The sequence below is a fragment of the Microcaecilia unicolor genome, chromosome 11 (genome assembly GCF_901765095.1).
Source record: "Microcaecilia unicolor chromosome 11, aMicUni1.1, whole genome shotgun sequence".
NCBI classification, from domain to species: domain Eukaryota; kingdom Metazoa; phylum Chordata; class Amphibia; order Gymnophiona; family Siphonopidae; genus Microcaecilia; species Microcaecilia unicolor.
The window spans coordinates 86765171-86785917 of record NC_044041.1 but is presented as its reverse complement, the minus strand read 5'-3'; the positions used below and the strand labels follow the sequence as shown (position 1 = coordinate 86785917).

The following is a 20747-nucleotide window of genomic DNA, read 5'->3' as shown; positions in this document are numbered from 1 at the left end:
TAGATGTGTAGCAGGAGAGCAGCGATGGTCCTGTGCTAATGTCATTGCTGCCATTTTTTCTCTTTCTCACCAGGTGCCTTGCAGATTGAGAACAGTGATGAGACGGATCAGGGGAAGTATGAGTGTGTGGCTACTAACAGTGCCGGGGTGCGCTATTCGTCACCTGCTAACCTTTATGTGAGAGGTAGGGAGCATCTCAGCTCTGCAGACAGGATAATGCATTAAGCTGAAAGGATACCCTGCCCCTCAGGGTTCCTTTCTTAACAAGTGAGAGGTTTTGCTGTGGAATACATTGATGTTGGTTTACAGACCTCAGTTTCTTGGAAAAAGGAAAGCCAATCAGCTCCAGAGCTCTGGCAATGAGAAAGACTAATGCCTCAGTATGAGCTGGGCTTCATCCTGTTGTTCCCTAAATGAACTTGCTCGCTTTACCCCCACCTACCAAATACACAGACAGTATGGCTCAGCTCCATCCCTCATGCATACATTCAGCTCCACCCTTCACATATTTAAAACTCTGAGCATCACATAGGCTGAGTTCTGCCTTTGCTCCCCTTACTCTTGCATGATAGATAACCAAGTGCTATATGCTCAGTTCTCTCCTGTGTGCACACCTTCTGGTGGCAATGCCATTCCTGGGAAAAGATGCTTTAACCATGGTGGTCATGTCTCAGTTTATCTGATAAAGGAATTGCTTGTTTCTTGAAAATCCACCTGAACTTTAAAGTTTACAGTACTTGTTTTTTAATCTGTTGACAGTAACCAACTTGTCTTGCCTTCTCTAAATTTAATTTTACTCAGCAGTAGTTCAGGCTGATCATTTTAAGAGATAATTGTGCCATGATCCTGTCTCGTGAAAATCCCTAGCTTTGCCTCCACTGTTTTCAAATTAGAGTGACATTAGTAAAAGAGGTCCCATTCAGATATGGTTTACAGTTCCATCATACAAGTGGGCAGAAGGTTATGCTCTTCCACCCTTGAGAGAGAGAGAGGGATGTAAGCAGAGCTGTTGTCATGGTACAATGACTTTCATATGCATGTTGGCTCTGTTGCTTACCCTCTCACTCGCTTTGTCTCGCTGGTGCTTGCTCACTCTTTTACCCAATTGTGTTTTGCTTCTTGGCTCACTTATTTCATGATGTAATACAGAAGGGAGGTTAAAATATCTCATAGCTTAGGAACTAAAAGTTTTGACAGAAGTTCTTGTTGCCTGCTCCGATTTGGCCTTTCTGCACAGCTGGTGTTTTGCAAAGCGCTCTTTACAGGTCAAACTAACTGTCCAGAGTCTCTTGGCTGATGTAAATGTTGGCCAGGACCTAGTACACCTGAAGAACACTGGATTCCAGCTTCAAATGGGGCATCTATACTGGTCCCCCCCCCCCTAAAAGGGGGAGAGGGAAGCTATGTGTGAATCTAAGAATTGTTTCATATTTAACTTAAATTTAAGAACATAAAGTTAGGGTGACAGTGCAAGCAGCCACCCTACTCTCCAACATTTGGGATTATCTAAATATGTCTAAATATCATATTTTTCTCATTATCTCTTGCTTTTGATTTTTTACTGAATGTAACAAAAGTATGGTTTTATTTTGGCTGGGGGAGGGACAAGAAAGACCAAATTGAAATATATTTAAAAAGAGTTCTCCTGGTGTCTCCTGAGCTTAGCAAACCTTAGTGGTTTGATTGACCTGTCTGTGTTCACAAGTTGGAGCACTTTCAGGCTTATTTTCGAAAGAGAAGGGCGCCCATCTTCCGACAGAAATCGGAAGATGGGCGTCCTCGGACGATAATGGAAAAAAGAATGGCGTCCCTGACGAGCACTTGGGCGACTTTACTTGGTCCTTTTTTTTTTTACGACCAAGCCACAAAAATGTGCCCTAAATGACCAGATGACCACCGGAGGGAATCGGAGATGACCTCCCCTTTTTCCCCCAGTGGTCACTACCCCCCTCCCACCCTAAAAAAAATTTTTTTTTTAATATTTTTTCCAGCCTCTATGCCAGTCTCAAATATCATACCCAGCTCCATGACAGCAGTATGCAGGTCCCTGGAGCAGTTTTAGTAGGTACTGCAGTGCTCTTCAGGCAGGCGGACCCAGGCCCATCCCCCCCCCCCACCTGTTACATTTGTGGTGGTAAATGTGAGCCTTCCAAAACCCACCACAAACCCACTGTACCCACATCTAGGTGCCCCCTTTCATCCCTAAGGGCTATGGTAATGGTGTACAGTTGTGAGGAGTGGGGTTTGGGGGGGCTCAGCACACAAGGTAAGGGAGCTATGCACCTGGGAGCTTTTTCTGAAGTCCACTGCAGTGCCCCCTAGGGTGCCCGGTTGGTGTCCTGGCATGTCATGGGGACCAGTGCACTACGAATGCTGGCTCCTCCCACGACCAAATGGCTTGGATTTGGTTGTTTCTGAGATGGGTGTCCTCGGTTTTCATTATTGCCGAAAACCAGGGACGACCAACTCTAAGGTCGACCTAAATGTTGAGATTTGGATGTCCCCGACCATATTATCGAAATGAAAGATGGACACCCATCTTGTTTCGATAATACGGGTTTCCCCGCCCCTTCGCAGGACGTCCTGCGAGGACGTCCTCAGGAAAACTTGGGCTCCCCGTTCGATTATGCCCCTCTTTGTCTCTTTAGGATCTCTGTAAGTTACTGCCATAAGAAATCTGTGTTAAAAAAAAAGAAAAAAAATTAGTAAAAGAGCTGATCTTTTTGAAGTCAGTGAAACTCAGTGGGCAGCAGTATTTGTGCCCAGCTCTGGAGTGCATTACCCCTGAAAATCCAGGGGGCTTGGGGAGAGTGGTTTGCTGTGCAAGCCTGGTACTGGGCTAATCCTGGGGCTTCACTCAACCTTTACAGGATCAGCCCTCACCTCTTGCTCCTCAATCACTGACCTCCCACTACCCCACCAACCTGGTTTCCCCCCTCCCCCCCTCCCACACACATTTCCCACTCTCCCATCCTAAGGAGCCTGACTGGTCTGTGCCAAAAAAATAAGTAAAATGAAAACCAAAACAGAAATCCAGCCAGGCAGGGAGGGAAAAGTAAAACAGAAAAAAGGTTGTTAGTTATTTTTTTTCTAAGTGAGAAGAAACAAAAGAATCGCTTTGCAGCTGAAAGCCTTGAGAAGGCCTTTTTTACTCTCTCTGTGTTTCCCCTATTTTCTCTCTTCTCCTCATGTCATTGTGTTCTGCATCAAACCCCCTTAACATCCCTCAGAGCTACGAGAAGGTTGGTGTGTTTTTTTTCTTTTTTACTTTCTTTACCCGCATTTTTACATTCTTAAGAAAAGAAAAATAAAGCAAGAAATCTTTACGATGAGTAAAGCCCGCTTGTTCCTGGGCCTCTAATATCGAGATGAGTTGCATTGTGAGCCTCTATGCATCCTTTGGTACTGTTGCTGGGGGTTTTTGCATTTTACGTCGTCATGGTAACTTGGCGCTCGGACATTGAGCCTGATGCATGATGGGAGAATGTAACTATCTTCTTTGCATGACACTTTATATTTAATAACTTTTTACATATATAATTTTAAGTTTGTGTTTTTATTTTCACTTTTGAATCTGTTTTGGTTTATGGTTATGCTATGCACTGCTGTATTGTAAATAATTGCTGTATTTTTGAAGAGCCAGTGTTCCTGCCCTGTTTTAGTAAATCATCCCAGGCTTAAGGAGTCACACAGCTATAACACCTGTTCAAGAAATCTGAGAGTTCAGTGTGTTAGGAGTGGGTTGGTAAAGTGCTAAACAGTAAGGGCTCATTTATACTGTAAGTAGGAGAGATGAACAAGTCATTTAATATGGTGTCCCATCCCCATTACAAATGCACATCTGTAGAACAGCAATACTCAGCTACTGTCCATATCACTAAGGAGAAAGTGATGCACTTTGATGCATTTAAGAAGTTGACTTATGGCTTCAGACTGCAGGTTCATGATCAGATTTCAATCAGCTAGGTAGAAGATAGTATCTGTGGAATTTTTAATCAACCAAGCAGCGTATGCAGTTTATGGAAGTTTACCTCAGCCTGGCTGTGGCATCGAGGGTCTCTGTACTAGACTCTACATGGCACCTATGGCCACTTTAATGAACCCTACAAGTGTAAACTCTCTAGAGAATCTAATCAGTTAGGTTGGTGTGTAACTTCTACAACTGATAGCTTTTTCCAGTAAGTCAGTCACTTGATTAAATCAGACTCTCAACAGTGGCAAATAAGCAAACGTGTGTGCGTGTGTGTGTGTCAGCCTGAAGAGAGGGTCATCTAATCTGTCAGTCCCTTAGCGGGCATGCAGGGACCATAGTTGACCTGCATTCCAAATTTATAGGCTCTCCAGTCTCCTCAGGTCTCCCAAGTCTGCAAACCTTGACTTCCTCCAAAATTCCCTCCCCCCGCAATAGTCCAGCTATACTCCTGACTGATGTGCCCCTGGACAAATATTTACCTGACTGGAGTAAAATGATAGTCTCTATTTCTGCCTCTTGTGATGAATTTTCCTTGTAACATTGACCCATATTTCCACTGGTAACCATTGCTGTTAAGTGTCTCTCTCCTGATTTCCTTTTGTACAGGTATTAAAGTTGCGTCATAATGTGAGAAATCCAGTGCAGAACTGAGAAAAGTATACTCTCCTGTCTTTCCCTCTCTCTCCTTCCTTCTTTTCCTGTCTCTTTCTGACACTTATATATGTATATGTGTATATATATATATGTATATGTATATATATATATATATATATATATATATATATATATGTGTGTGTGTGTGTGTGTGTTCTAGAACCTTTTCTCTGCGATATTTTATCCTTTACTTCTGATTATTTCCTTGCATATTCTTTCTCTCCTCTTAGGGTACATAGTAGGATTCTGTGTCCAGCCCTTCTCTATTCCTCAAACAAAGGGAGCAGTTTTGTAACTTAGCGTCTGCCTTTTAGTTACCCCAATGCCTTGTGATAAAAGCCTATTCTTTAATGGCATTGGGTACCTAGATTTCACTATCGAATGTTATCATAGCCCAGCATTGGTGCACCTTACATTTATGTGTCCTCAGTTAAACCAGCCATAGATCTGATGTAACTGTGGTCATGCAAATGTAGTAAGGGTGAATGTAATTTACAGTATTCCAAGGCCAGCCCATGTGAACACCCCCTAATGAGCAGCCTGAGAATCAGGGGAACCGAGTTCGATTCCCGCTGCAGCTCCTTGTGACTCTAGGCAAGTCACTTAACCCAAGAGAATGAACAAAACAATTTTTATTGAAGAGGGACTCAGCTTGGCCAAGTTTTGGCTTTGCCTTCATCAGGGGTCTGCAAATCTGTCCAAGTGCAAACCCTGAGTGGTTTAGTAGAAATACTCAGCATCAGCGAAGTCTGGTATCAACTCTTCTCATGCATTCATCTGATGTAGGCAAAGCTGAAACTTGGCCAAGTTGGGTCTCTCTCCAATAAAAATTGTTTTGTTGAGCTTTCATTCCCCTGGGTCACCTTTTCTGTTTGTGCTGCATGTGTGTTGCTGCCAAGGTTCTTCTCCAGCTTTTTCTGCCAAGTCACTTAGCACTCCATTGTCCCGGGTACAAAATAAGTGCCTGTGTATAATATGTAAACCACTTTGATTGTACACAAACAAGAGAAAAACCAGAGAAAGTTCCACAAAACACCAAAACAGGAAACAAATACAGTGGGAATGTCCAGGCAGATAAACTGGGTAATCCAACGCTAATGTTCTGTCTCTGTGCTAGTACTCATTGCAATACAGAGCTGCCACGGAAACAGATGCCACCTGTGCCATTGAGGCCCTGAGCTTTTTTCTTGTCTTTTGCCACAAATTACAAGGAAACTACTTATTGCTTGTGGACTCCTGATTGTAACCACAGAAAGGCGGTATATCAAATCCCACCCCCTTTCTCTTTATACACACCCTAACAAAATTATGTTCAATGAATTTGCTGCTACTTACACACGTAAATGTACACTTATCCTCAAAAGTGCTGATATTCTCTACATTTATATGCAAACACCCGTTTGTAGAATTGCCCTTCATGGGTCTTGATATCTTCTATCCTCCCTGTTTCTCTAGGATATTATAGTATTGTGTATTCAGTGCCTCATCTCCTTTTCTCTCCTAGGATAAAGTAGCAATCTGTATTCAGTGTCAGGAGGGACCCTTGGTGCCTTTCCTGGGGCATGTATCAATTCTGATTGTTGGTCAAAAGGCTCAGTTGCCTCCAAAAAAAATATTGGTGAGGTGGTAGGGTTCTAATGTAAAAGAAAAACTCCAGGAAGAAAGTATAGTTTGAACTCAGAATAATCTGACACTAACATAGCATCGAGCATCCTTCTTTATAAGCCAGACGTCTGGCTTCAGGTAGAGAATATTGAGTTTAAAGACAAATTAATTTCCTATACTGCACAAGTCCCTATTCCTGGAAAACTGCAGATTAATAAAATAAACCCCCTATTATTGGTTGCATTCTGAAGTGATATCCCTATTATGACTTGATGAACTCCTATCAATAAAACACTGAACATTGGTTTCAAGATATGCCTGAATGAATTTGTGGTCTAACCCTCAATGGTTTACATAGTTTGTTTCTATGGACTGCTCCTCTCTTTGGTCTTCAGAAGCAAAAAGCAGACAACAGTCCTTCATCGCCAAACAAAACCTTCCTGTTCAGTGAATTTTATTGGCAGGAAGTGGGGAACGGTAGCTAAAAGTGCCTCCCCCTTAATGCCCTTTTGGTGCTCTCAGATGTTGTTAGATGGCAATATAAAGGCCTCCTCTCAATGATAAAGGAGAATCCTTTACTAAGTTCAGCTTTATGGATTTAGTAATCACCAGCCCTGCAGTGGGTGTGTCAAATCATCTCAGTATATCCACCCAACTGTACGGAGAACAGACGTTAGGTCTCAGTGTTGAAACTAACTTGTCTTATATATTCTTAGGTCTAGAGTGAGAATCAAAATCTAGATTCACTTCCAAACAACCAAACCTGCATTCAGTTTGGCTTGCTGGTGTCTATGTAGAGGAGAAGAGATTCTAATGTCCTGTATAAGACAGTGCCAGGTTCAGTGAGGTGTTCACCTCTGTGGGAAAAAGGGGGAACTTGGATCTCACTGGTGGTGGTGTATTTTTGGAGGAGCACTTTCAATGAACTGATGCCCAGTACAAAAAATGGAGAGGATCCAGAAGGCATACAAAGCATAGGTTTGTGGTAGATGGCTAAGTTTGTCTCCAAAACCCACTTTTCATGGTTAAAGCCTAAAACTCTGCTTTTTAGTCACCTGTGTTTCTGCAGATGGATTTCTCAAGAGCACCTGGGAAGTAACTATACTGTGCAGGAACAATGTGCCTTGCTGAGTGTAGAAAAGCTTGTCTGTCTGCCCGCCTGCCTGCCTGCCTGCCTGCCTGCCTGTGTCTCGTACACCTTTGCACTGCTGGTTTATTTGTTTTAAGGACAAAATATTAGATTACACCTTGTCAAATTAAAGAAGAAAGAAAAGTCCATGCTGGCGTGTGTTACACCAACTACAGTAGGGGTTAGGTGACTTTGCTGTTCTACCACGTAAAAGCCATCTGAATGAAGCAACTGGCCTGTCAGTCAGATAATGTTATACTTAAATTAAAAAGAAAAATGACAGCGCTAAATTCAGTTCCAGAGATGGTGAAGACTATTTTTTTTTAGATTACATCAGATATGAATATTGATCTGTTTAGACTGACCTGGCATTAAAAAAAAAAAAAGAAGAAGAAGAAGGTGAGAGGCCTTCTCTTGTCCTTCAAGGGTCTTAATTCAGACCATGTCAAGAAAAATGGAAACTTGAGATGAAATGGAGGAGGAACAGAGAGATTGTGAAGGGAGAGGTCCTAACAAGGTACTTTTAGGATTCCAAGAGAAGCAAAGAGGAAAGAATGCCAGGTGTAATCTAAACTTCACTAATAATGTAGAGGCTGCACATTATTTTGGCAAACCCTACCTTCCTCCCACCCCTCCCCACCTCATTTTGGAAAAAGACAGAATGGCTTCTGTCTTACCAAAATGGCCGATAATGTCCGCCTTCTCTCGCCTCATTTGGAGCAACCCGCTTGCTGAGTGTCAAAATGTGCTATCATTTAGTTACTTGCTTCAAAAGCTCACATCATTTTTCTTCCTTTTTTTAATGTTTCTCCTTCCCCCTTTAATTCTTTTGAGTTTTGTTACTGTGAATCAGGGCTTGAAACACTCAAGTTACTGCTTCTACCTATATAACTGGCATCACTAGCACGCAGGCTGTCAGTCGCTGATCCACTACTTAAAAACCTTTTGACAAATGGCTCTCACAGAAAACAACACCAGGATCTCCCTTGCAGAATGAATGCACGAACTAAGAACATATTAAGGATACCTTGATTTTTAACACTTGGTTCTACAAATATTATTTTGGTATACCAATTAGATGCAGTGAAGGTTGTCCTCCCTGGCCACCCATCATCCTCACCCTATCTTCTCTTCTTAGCAGATTTAGAGAAACGAGACCTGTGAACATTTTTAAATCCAATCCAGCTTTACCATGACTGACTGTCTTTGCTTGTGAAATAACCAGTTTTGGTCTTTGCTTCTAGGAACAACTTATTTCAAACACTAGGGAAAGGCTTGTATGTGAGAAGCAGAAGGCGAGTGGTTGAAACAAATGCTACCCTTGAAGATATGGGGAAGAGAATGAAGAAGAAAGGCTGATATGGGGGGTGGGAGAAGAAGGAGATACTACTCCTTGGGCTTGCTGAATGAGAGGCCTGCAATCCCCTTCTAAATTATTCCCATATCTTAACCAATTATATTTCAGATCATTAGTGTAGAGAAATAACAATGCGAGCCTGTGAGGCTTAAAAGCACTGTGTGCAGGGCGAGGAAACATTTGTCTCATTTTTATTATTGTGCTACCCTAAATTGGGTATGCTTCAAGGGCCTTCATTTTCATGACATCTTCACTACAAAACATTCAAAGCAGACCTTATGGATCTTTTACCTCTTCTTGGCCTAAAAAAATATATGCCTTGCAAGATACATCAAGCGTGGAAACCTTTAAAGTGAAAGCACAAGGCTAAAGACATCATAAACTCATCTCTGCCTCCCATACACACGTTAATTTCTCATCATTTAGAACAGATAGATGTGAACCAATTTGGAGGAGATCTTGGGTAGACCATGGCTCCAGCTACTTCCTGGCAGATGTGTCTCCCACCCCCCTCCTCCGTAACTCAGTCTATAGGTTCACAGCTTCCAGTTCCTTTTTGCTTGCCCTCAACTCTTTTTTTCTAACCTTTACCTTCTGTATGCTTCTCTGTTTTTCTCTTTTCGTATCTTCTTTTCTGCATACCTGTCTCTTCTTTCTCTCCTTGCATCTCCTCTTTCGTCCCCCAGCAGTTACCCTATCATGACCTGTCAGTGCTAAAGAGCTGTGGTCTGTCCTTGAATCAGTCTGAAGCAACTGAACTCAGGCGAAGAGAGAGGCAGGATTACAAGTGAAGAGACCCGAAGCCTCCTGAAATATCAAACCTGCAGAATAGAAATGCGCAAGCCTGTCCTCATTCACATTTTACTATGGCTGTAGTGGTGGCAAGAGAGGGGCAGGATGTAGTGCATTTTGATGGGTTGTGCCACGGCAAACAGGGTGACTTCTCAGTGACAGCTGTGGAAGAGCTGTTTGTAGCCAGCCCCTCGGATTTTCTAAGCCCTCTTCTGTGGTGAGAACCTTGTGAATATTTCCTAAAAGAGGACATTACAGTAACAGAATGGCACCCTGAAAAAAATGGGCCCAATTTGTTGAATATTTTTTCTTACAGAGACAGATGGGGGTTATTTTATAAGCAATTTCAGTATGTAGAACAGAATTTTACATGCTCAAAAAAGGGCTTTTAAAATCACCCTTTATAGATACACGAAAAACATAACACCTACTTTTATGCAATATAACGTTAATTCTGTGAGTTGGTGCTCGATGTTTGGTCCCAAATATGCTCATAGGTTATGGAATACTAGAACTTATGAGTGTTATTGGCACCAATGATTGGCATTCACACATGTAAATGCTAGGCGCTGTTCTTCAAAGCACACCAAAATCGCTTAGCATGTAACTGTAAGGGGGACTTACAAATGAGCAGAGCACAGGTGGCCCATGGGCATGTTGCTACGCAATTTGCCAGATTCTATATAGCGCGCCTAGAGATCCACACTGCGCATAACTTAATTGGCTTAACAAGCTAATCAGAATTGATAACAGCACTTAACAAGCAATAATGAGCACTAAATGGCAATAGTTAGAATTTACGTGCACAACTTGGTAAGCATATTCTGTAATGAACTGTGCCTAAATTCTAATTTGTGCAGTTCAAAAGGGGTGTGGCTATGGACGTTCTGTGGATGTGCCCAAATTTATACGTGTAGTTACAGAATATGGCTCAGTGTGCATAAATCTACACACAGGGATTTACGCCACATTTTCTTTGGTGTAAATGGAGATTCATAGTTTTAGGTGCTGGGATATTTAGGTGCAGTGTATTCTATATACCGTGCCTAAATGTAGGTGCTGCTTGTAGAATACGCTTAGGCGGAAATGTTTTCCACGCAGGTTTTTTAGGTAGCTTATATAGAATCTGGCCTTAAGTGTGCCCCATTGTAGCACCAAAATCAAGGTGCCATGTTATAGAATTACCCCCTTAGAACTCGATTCAGTAAATCACGCCAAAAAATTGACATGGAAAAAATTATGTTTTGTGTGGTATTCTATAAAGGGCATCTGCACTTGATAGAATAGCATCTAGCGTGTGTCACCTGCATTTACACGGCACCTAAATTAGGTGCAGATCAGGCGCATTCTATAAGAATGCACATAATTCATAGGAACATCCCAAAAATTCTCCTTAATCATGCCCCCCCCCCCCCCCCAAAAAAAAATATGTGTCCTAGGATTTATGGACAGATCGTTATAGAATGTGTTAATCCCAATTAAGTCCAATTAACACTAAATTGGTTAGCCAATTTGTGCTGATTGGCTCAATTAAATTGCCTGTGCAAATTGCCAATGAGCATGGATTTGCGAGCAAAACTTTAGTCGCCTTATATAGAATGTGGGGGTTAATTTATAGATGTTACTAGGGCTGGAGAACAACAGAGTGGATGTAGAATTATCTCTTAGACATACATTTTATAAAATTCCTGATTTCTACTGGCATATACATGCACAAAATTACTCCTGCCATGAAGCAGCTGTAACTTGGCTCAGGAGACTTCAGTTAGGCTTTATAAAAGTGGGACATATATGTACCTATGTGCCTTACCTGCTTAGACAACGTGTTATAAAATTACCTTCAAACTGAGTGAAAAATCTTAGTGACCCACTTTTACAACGCCTAACCACCCACCTGGGGCTACTCCATGGCCATTTGGTCTATCCCTAGCACAGCTCAGGTTCGCCTGCATCTGCCGCTTGTGCTCTACACTAGCACCCTCCTCCCACTGACTGAGTCCCAACCACCTCTGGGCGAGTCTCCCGCTCTCAAATTATGCCCATTGATTTCTAGGTTACTGGGACCACACTTCCAGTGGTCCCACAGTTCCTGGAAAGCACTCAGACCCAACACACAAACCACCAGGATTCTTAGTCAGTCCAGACAAGCAGAGGCAATAAACTAAAAATGTTTATTGTCATGAAAAATTAGAGCAATGAACAGAAAAGGTGCAATCAGCAAAAGAGGTAACTGAAATATGGATCAATTATAACACTATCTAAACATTTGTTTACTATCTAAATAATACCTGGGGAGTTCAGGACATATAGGTGCTCACAGGTTATTAAATATAATTGTTCACTGGGCCTCAGCAAAGAGATATTTCTCTCGCTTCTCCTTGTCTAAGACTGGAGAAAAAGCCAGTATATCCTGGCAGAATTTGAGCTCCTGGGCTAATCAGAGCCCAGAACAGCAAATTTTAAAAGTAGGTGGCCACATCACTGAAGGTTAACTTCTTCTCTGGCTTAAACTAAAGAAGGAACAGTCATTTCTCTGTAACAGCTTTAAACATAACCATACACCACCTGCTGGCCAAACTAGAGAAATACACTTCAAAAAGTAATTAATACAGTTTACAGGCTTAAAACCCACTGTTTCTTCACACCCAGGTCCAAGCTTCTTCAGGCCACTAACAAATTTTCAAGAATTTTCAAACTCTATTGCTCTACGCTATCTCTTCCAAGGGTACTGGATACTTTTTGTGTGTGTATTCTATGCTGGATTTGAAGGTAGTACTTTGTTTTCACATATCTGGTAAAAACCCTGAGGGGTATTTTTCGCCCCAAGTGGCGTTTAAGGTACTCTCTACTCAAAAATAATCAATAAATTAAAAAAAAAATCTGCCTCTCTGGCAATATATCACCTTCCAAGATTCCATTGAAATAAAACTGCACTTTTGGACTTGTATTCTGTGAGTGCGTGGATGCCATTTGCTCTCCCACTGTCCACCTAAAACAAATAAAAAGACTAACCACCTGCAGTTGGTTTCTCTCGTTCAGACTCTGATATTTGGTATTCAAAACCTGGTTTATATATTTAGTTTTTCTTTTCATTTTTTTCTTCACCCTTTAATTCTGTTTTAATCAGTCTTCGTTGGAATTACTGTCTTGTCCTGTTTCCATGACAACACAGTGTTTGCATCACACGCTGGTGTCTGTCGTGGTTAATGCTGTCTGCTGATAGGATCTTGTCCGTCAATGTGCGTTTTCCTCCCTTCCCATTCTCCCTCCTACATTTCCTTTAGAAAGCTGCATAACATCTACCCTGTCCCCCTAAATCCCCACCCTGAGTCCTGTCCTTCATCCCAAGCCCTATCTCCTCTTCCCCTTCCCTGTTCTGTCTGCATGCCCCTCTGTTTTGTTTCTATTTCTTTCCATCTTGTTTCGGACTTGGACATGAGTCTCAAGGGATTTTGCTGTGACTCTGTTTTCTGAAACCTAAAAGTTCTTTAGATGTGAAAACAAAAAATAATACTGAATTGTTAAGTGCCCTCCCACCAAGACAGGTGATTCAGGACAAGAAGATCATAAAAGTAATCAGTAAGAATGGGAAATAGGGTGGGCTGAGGGATGGAAGAGGAGCGCATTGCTTCAAAGTGGTATTTGCTCTTCCCTTTTCTAGAACTTGGTTCTATTTGCTCTTGCCCGAGTGCTCTGAAAGGGTCACAAAAGGTTCATGTTAAATGAGGAGTGAGCAGGACTTGTCCTTAAAGATGCAGCCTTTGTTCTAAATGTTTTTGTTCCTGCCATAGGCTCTTCTTGGGCCTTCCTGAGGGGGAAACGAACATTTATAGAGTCTCACAGGCCCACCATCTGAGCAGTTAATTGAAGCCCTTCTGATTGGGCTTTGGGGGTGGGGGGGAGAGAACAGAAGTCCCAGGATTGCCAAAGGGATACAGTTGTACGTTATTAGATTTCATGCAGATGTATACCGTTGGCAGAAGACCCTTAATGGGCTTGGGGAGGCCTCTCCATGAAATAAAGCTTGTCTGTGGCCAGGATTGGGGGGTGGGGCAAAGTAATTGGTGCCACCACTACCACACCATGTTGCTTTTGTAATTCCAGCTTTGGATGGTTGCTAGGAATGGGAGCGGCAGAGAAAAGATATTCAATAGCAATTGGGTAATCTAGCAAAGCAGAAGAGGGACTTCATTTCTAAAAGAATCTTGCCAGAGCTCCTGCATATCATACAATATCTGCTTTTACTTAATGCTGCTCACTAGACACTGCACTTCAAGACCAAGTAACCATAGCAACATCTGCCATGCAAGGGATGCACTTGGGAGTCTGTTCCAGACAGACACAAAACCCCAGTTTAACATCTTATTATAAATTTATTTATAGACTGAGTCTCCCTGCTTGATGCTAAAAGAGATTGAAGGAGACCCCCTTCTCTCTGATGATAATGCAGCCAGAAAGGTTCCCCCCCCCCCCCAAATCCAGTAGCAATGCAGACTGAGTGAGGGCCCCTTCTCTCTGCCTGATGGTACCGCTGACTGCATGAGGGTCTCCTCTCTGCTTGATGGCATTGCAGGCTGAGAGAGGTTCCCCCCTTCTACACGATGGTAATGCAGACTGGATGAAAGCCCCTTCTCTCATCCTCATGGTAATGCAGATTGAGAGAGGTCCTCCCACCCTACCCAATGGTAGTGCAGACTGGGAGAAGGCACCTTCTCTATTTGATGCTGGCATAGGCTGAAGGAGTTTCTCCTTACCTAATAGTACAGTGTACAAAACTCTTCACCTCATTAACTTTCTCCTGTCTTGCATGTGAGAAAGAGACTTGCCCAAATTCCCGAAGAGGTACAGACTAGGTGAGGACCAGGGAGGGGTTTGACATTTCACCCTGGATGATACCTTAGAGCTATCTCCCTCTAAGCTGTAGATGTGAGTTTTAGGGTCACTTTCAGAAAACAGAGCCAAGGAGGTTAATCTTTCTCCCTGTGTCCATGTTCTACTCTGTAAGGTCTGGAAGCTGCATCCACTTCTAAGTTAAGCAGATGCACAGAACATGTCACGTTTTTCTCCAAATTCATTACCTTGTTTTTATTATTATTATTATTATTGCACCAGGGCTGAGATGTGACAATATGTTACCACATTTGGTCACATCGGCTGATAAAAGTATGCAGCATTAAAGTGGGTTTCCCCCACCCCTTTCCCTCCTCTCTCTCTCTCTGTCTCTCTCTTTCTCTCTCTTGTATTCATGTGGGCATTTGCTAGTGGCCCTTGAGTTTATATTCCTCTGCATTTTTATCTTTCACACTCTTTCTCTTTCTCTTTATTTATTTATTTATTTATTTTTACCTATTTTTGCATGATGTCTGTGAATCTGAAAGCTGCATCTATCGATGGAAACGTGTCAAATCTAAAAGAGGCTTCGTTAGGGTTTCTACACCCAAAAACCACAAAAATTTCATTAGAGTTTCTCATCTTTTTGATCATTGGACTCCTCCTGGAGGCTTACAGCTCACAAACTAAATTGTAGCCCTGCACCCATATTCCTCCCTCCAAGTTACCCTGAAGGAATTCATTGGGGCGAGGAGGTAAGGGATAAAGGTGGGAGCTCCTTAGGAGGACTCGGATTTGATTTCTTTGAAGTAAGTCGTTAACAGGCTTGATCAGTTTAGAAAACATTTAGCCTCCTCCTTCACACATTGTCCCTGCCTGAAACAAGGTTAGAGACATCAATGGTCCTTTGGAACAGTGGTCCCTTGTTATACAAGGAAAAGTGCCAGAAGAATTATGTGACCTGAAGTTCTATATGTCCTAAGAGAAGAGAATTCAGGCTGTGGAATTTCTGGCCCTTAGGAAAACAGCCACTTGAAAATGCCTTTGCAGGAAGTCAATGGTAACAAAAAGCAACTTCAGGATTCCAGAGAACAAGAGGTCAGGAAGAAGGGAAACCCATGGGCTTTTAGGAGATTTTAATCTGAAACGTCAGATCTGTCTTTAAAGATGAGAAATTGCTAATAAATTTTTGTGTATTTTTCTGTGCTGTGAGGGGGTCTACTCTTGATCCATGGAACCTTGTTGCTATGAAATATGGCTTTATGTCTTATATATTATCTATTTTATATTGTTTGTGAAGTAATTTTTTTTGAAGTTCTTTTGGTTTTTATTTTTGATTTCATAAGAAGGTGCTGTCTGTGCTTAAGAAGTTTTCCCACTTTTTTTTATTACCTTTGTGCATTTCATTTGCAGTTCGTCGGGTTGCACCTCGATTCTCAATCCTACCCATCAGCCAAGAAATCATGCCTGGGGGCAACGTGAATATCACCTGTGTTGCAGTTGGCTCACCAATGCCATATGTGAAGTGGATGATGGGAGGGGAGGATCTGACTCCAGAGGATGACATGCCCGTAGGACGCAACGTTCTGGAACTTACCAACATCAAAGAGTCTGCAAACTACACTTGTGTTGCTATGTCCAGCCTAGGCGTTATTGATGCCATTGCGCAAATTACAGTGAAATGTAAGTGTGGGGAAAGCCCTGGATGTCACCTGCGATATCTTGGAGATATGCATCTATTGCTCCAGGCTTTCTAGGACTCCCTTAGGGAGTTATCAGTTTATATCTCATTGAGTTTAGATTGGTGGTTCTCAACTTTCTTGTTTCTATTTCACAAAGTTATAAGACCCATCCAAACGCTATTGCAAAAGCCTCTTAAGAACCCACTACTTAATTGAATCACTCTAATACATCTTAATATTTTTCTCTTTGGTTTATACACTGAAAATGTAACCACTGCAAAACTTGTCAAACATTCATTTCATCTTATTATTACATTGACAAAAGCTTAACAGACTGTAGACTGACTCTGCTGAGTCTTAACTTAGGGGGATCTATCTTGGGACCTACTTTCAAATCTTTTACCTCCCACATTTGTATCCCGGCCCACGGGGGTGAGTGAGAGCCTCAGATTCAGACAAGCTAATTAAAACAAGACCATCTGGTTTCTAGCACTTATCTAGCCTTACATTTGTCATATTTGAAAGTGAAGATATAATAGCAGTTTCCTGGATGATAAGAGACGGTCAAACATCATGGAGGGTGGCAAGAGATGGTTTGGAGGAAAAGAACAAGAATAAAATGAGATGGAAAGAAAAGAGATGTGATATTTGCATTCCAAATACAATAAAGTATTGTTATCTTAGACTAATGACTAGCATTAGAAATCTACAGTAGTAATTAATGGTACATTGTAATTATGAATTGTAAGAAAAAGAAAATAAGGCGGGAAAGCTCCTTCATTGAGGTGTTTGAAGTGTGTTTTCCCAGTATGTTATTAATCACTAGATTGCAGGTCTGAGGCATTTCCTTTCTCACTCTACTGTGGTCTCCAGATGTTTGAATATTTTCTACTAACGGAGCAGTAACAGACAAAAGAAAAGGTGCTTAACATATGCACACTGGTTAATGCATTGTAGATTTATTTTAGAAACACTGTTGATGGTCTAGTTTCCAAAGGCAGCCAACTAAGTGTAGTTTATGTCTTGTCTGTTTTCTATCTGATTATCTGACTATCATATCTATTTAACCCATTAGTGCCCAACATTCCCATATGGGAGCTTATTATGGGAACATTGGGCACTAATGGGTTAATAAGCTCTGTTCTTTTCCCCATTTTATCTGCAAACCAACATAACAAAATGGGTGACCCAGGTGCCCCACCATTGCCTGTCAAGGGCTGGAAAGAGCGTGTCTTCCAGAACTTGAAGCCCCTTTCAGTACCACTTTTGATCAAGAGGGGTTGCCCCTGCATCATTTATGCATTGTAACTGTAGACATACACAACAGCGAAGTCATAGGTGATATCTTTCTGTTTGGCTAATGTCATTCATAAATTTACTACTAGATTTTGAGGGCTATGGTCCCTCATCAACTCATGGCAAAGTTGAATATGAATGTCAGGAGTTTTATTTGAGCATGAGTCTTTTGCACCGCGGCATAGATAGTCCAGCTTACCTTATGTGGAAAGAAAGAGGGGAGTTTGTGTTTACTTTTAGTTCCTATTCCCTGAAAGTCAGATGCTCTTTTATTACAAACTGTAACTTCTTTTTCAGCACTGCCTAAAGCTCCTGGAACGCCAGTGGTAACAGAGACCACTGCGACCAGCATCACAATTACCTGGGACTCGGGAAATCCTGACCCTGTGTCTTACTATGTCATCGAATACAAGTCTAAGAGCCAGGATGGGCCGTATCAAATCAAAGAAGATATTACCACTACACGATACAGTATTGGCGGGCTGAGCCCCAATTCAGAGTATGAGATTTGGGTGTCAGCTGTTAACTCAATTGGGCAGGGACCCCCCAGTGAGCCTGTGGTGACCCGTACAGGGGAGCAGGCACCTGCTAGCGCTCCTCGCAACGTCCAGGCACGAATGCTGAGCTCCACCACCATGATTATACAATGGGAGGAGCCAGTAGAGCCCAACGGACAGATTCGAGGGTACAGGGTCTATTACACCATGGAGCCAGACCATCCAGTGAGCAACTGGTTAAAGCACAATGTAGACGACAGCCTTCTGACTACAGTGAGCAGCTTGGTGGAAGACGAGACTTACACGGTCAGGGTTTTGGCATTCACTTCCGTGGGAGATGGACCTCTTTCTGACCCAATCCAGGTTAAAACGCAGCAGGGAGGTGAGTCACAGTACTATGATAGTCCACCATATTCAATTACCACCCTCCACAACAATGGAAGGTACCCAGTGGAGATCCAAAAAAAACCAAAAACCCCTCCAAAGGTTGTGTGGAATGGCATGGGATTGTCAGGCAGCAATGATAAGATTGAATCGACTGTAGTTGTGTTTTGTAAATAAGTCTTTCTTTTGTGATTTGCTTTTATTCTCCTTTGCGAGGACTTGTTTCTTCTTTAGCTCTCTCTGGTCAAGGAATTCATTATATCTTACCTGCAGCACTTTGTACGTTTTTTGTTCTGTCCGCCCCCACCAACACCCTATGGGCTGTAAGTTTCAGTAACAACCCATACTGGATAGGAGGAAGCTTAGATTGGCCAAAAGAACATTTTAAGTGAGTTGAGGGCAGAACACGGTCTCCCATTCAGCAGCCTAGAGCAATTTTTAATGTTTTTATACACATGAGAGGGATCTAGGTGAATAACAGGACATACAACCAAAATACAATATAATAAGACATAAGGCCCAATAGTCAAAAAATTACTGAATTCCTAAATTAAGCTCTTAAATTTGTGTCCTATTTTCAGCAGGATTTAGGATCCTAAATTTTCAGCTGAAAATTAATCTTAATTTAGGAGCTCAAAAGTTATGCTTTCAAATTTAGGCCTGCCATTAATTTGCCCAGATTTATGAGCCTAATTTTTGAGTGCAATGCAAAAAAGTTTTGCTAAGCTCCTAACTTCTTTTTCCCATCCTCTCCACTGTTGCCACCTAATTTTTATGCTCCTAAATTTAGGAGTTCAGTGAATTTTATAAATTTAGGCACTTTGACCTAGTAAATTTTCAAAGAGGCCAATTTAGGAGTATAAAATCATAGGGTCCAATATTCAAAGCAATTTAGCTAGCAGCTGACCAGTTAAATTGCTTGGTCAGGGCTAGCCACTAATATTCAGCTGAATATCACAGTTAGCGCCAAACTCAAAGCTGTCTATGTTGGGGGAGTTCTGGGGGCAGAGTCAGCACTTGGCCACTCAAGTACTGATATTCAGCCCTTAAGCAGCCAAGTTTATCGCATAAATGTCTGTCTTGTTTTTATGCGGTAACCCATGAACATGGGCTGAATTTCGACTTAAGTGCTTTAACTAGATATTCAAAGCCGGAACCCGCACAAGTGCTTTGAATATTTGGGAATAATGTTGTCAGTGGTGAGCATTTCAATGGCTGAATATTGACTCCATAATTTCTTTGAATATTGGGCCCCTTATTATTAGCTCCCTCTATGTAGGGATTCCTAACAACACTTTGTGGGAGGAATGGAGATTAGTTTTGGAGTGGCAGGCAATCTCTTATATATTAGAGACCTTGGTTCTGGAAAGATTTAAATATGGTGGCTTGAATCTGATTCTAGCTGAAATGAGCAAATGTAAAGAACTTAGAGCTGGTGGAATATGATAATAGTACAAAAAAAGAAAGAAAAACTTCTCCACAGATAGAACAAACCATAGATAGAACAAAATCTGAAGTCAATAAGCGCATATAGGGGGTCTTTTACTTATTCGCACTGGCGTTTGTAGCGCACGCTAAAAATAGTTGCGCATTAAACGCTAAAGATGCCAGTTTATTTCTATGGGCATTTTTACCATTTAGCGTGCTCCTATTTTTAGCGTGCGCTAAAAACGCCAACACACCTAAGTAAAAGATCTCCATAGGAACTAGATGATTCTTTATTTTCAGCAGCGATAACATCAGAAGAACCCAACACAGCTGTGTTTCGGCATAAACATATGCCTGCGTGAGGGGTCAAAACAAAATCTCGCTTAAAGATGATACACCATTTTGGGTTTGAAGAAGCCAACCAGACGATCAATGTGGAATAATCATTCAGATAAATAATAACTGGGGATAATCAGGTTAATGCCACGTTTTTTTTTCTGTTTACTGTTGTTTAATTGATCTCCTTGTCTTGTTTCACTCTCCCTATTTTGTGGTCTAAGGAAGAGTATAGAATTACCTGATTGAAATAATTCTTGTGTAATTACTTTCTCTGTATTTCTGGCAAGTTATTTTATTGCTTGTAAATTTAAATTCTTATAAATAAAAAAAAAAGATGATAATGGAATGAATCAGTAACTGGTCCTTAATTCTTATACTCCTTAAAAAGGTGTAAAAATAGCACAGCAAGTGATCGCTCTTAATATGCCGCACAGCACAGATTGTATCTATGAGCAATGCGTTCTGTGCTGTGTGGCATATTAAGCGCTATCACTTGCTGTGCTATTTTTACACCTTCTTAAGGAGTATAAGAATTAAGAACCAGCTATTGATTCCATTATCATCTTTAAATGAGATTTTGTTTTGTTTATTATGCTGAAACACAGCTGTGTTGGGTTCTTCCAATGTTATCACTGCTGACAGTAAAGAATCATCTGGTTCCTATATGCTCTTATTGTCTCCACTTTTTGTTCTATCTGTGCAAAATGATCATGAAATCTGATAATTAATAAAACAAGGTCTTCTGCATTCTGCAGTAATTGTAATCAACAGCATTAGGATG

General features: G+C 41.5%; 1 protein-coding gene across 1 annotated transcript in view; it reads left to right on the top strand.

Moving 5' to 3' along the window:
* PTPRS (protein tyrosine phosphatase receptor type S) overlaps window positions 1-20747 on the top strand; it is a 307849-nt gene that overhangs the window by 173103 nt on the left and 113999 nt on the right. Inside the window, 3 exon segments of the mRNA XM_030218889.1 lie at window positions 74-184; window positions 15754-16023; window positions 17616-18197. Coding sequence (XP_030074749.1) covers window positions 74-184; window positions 15754-16023; window positions 17616-18197 — 963 coding nt within the window.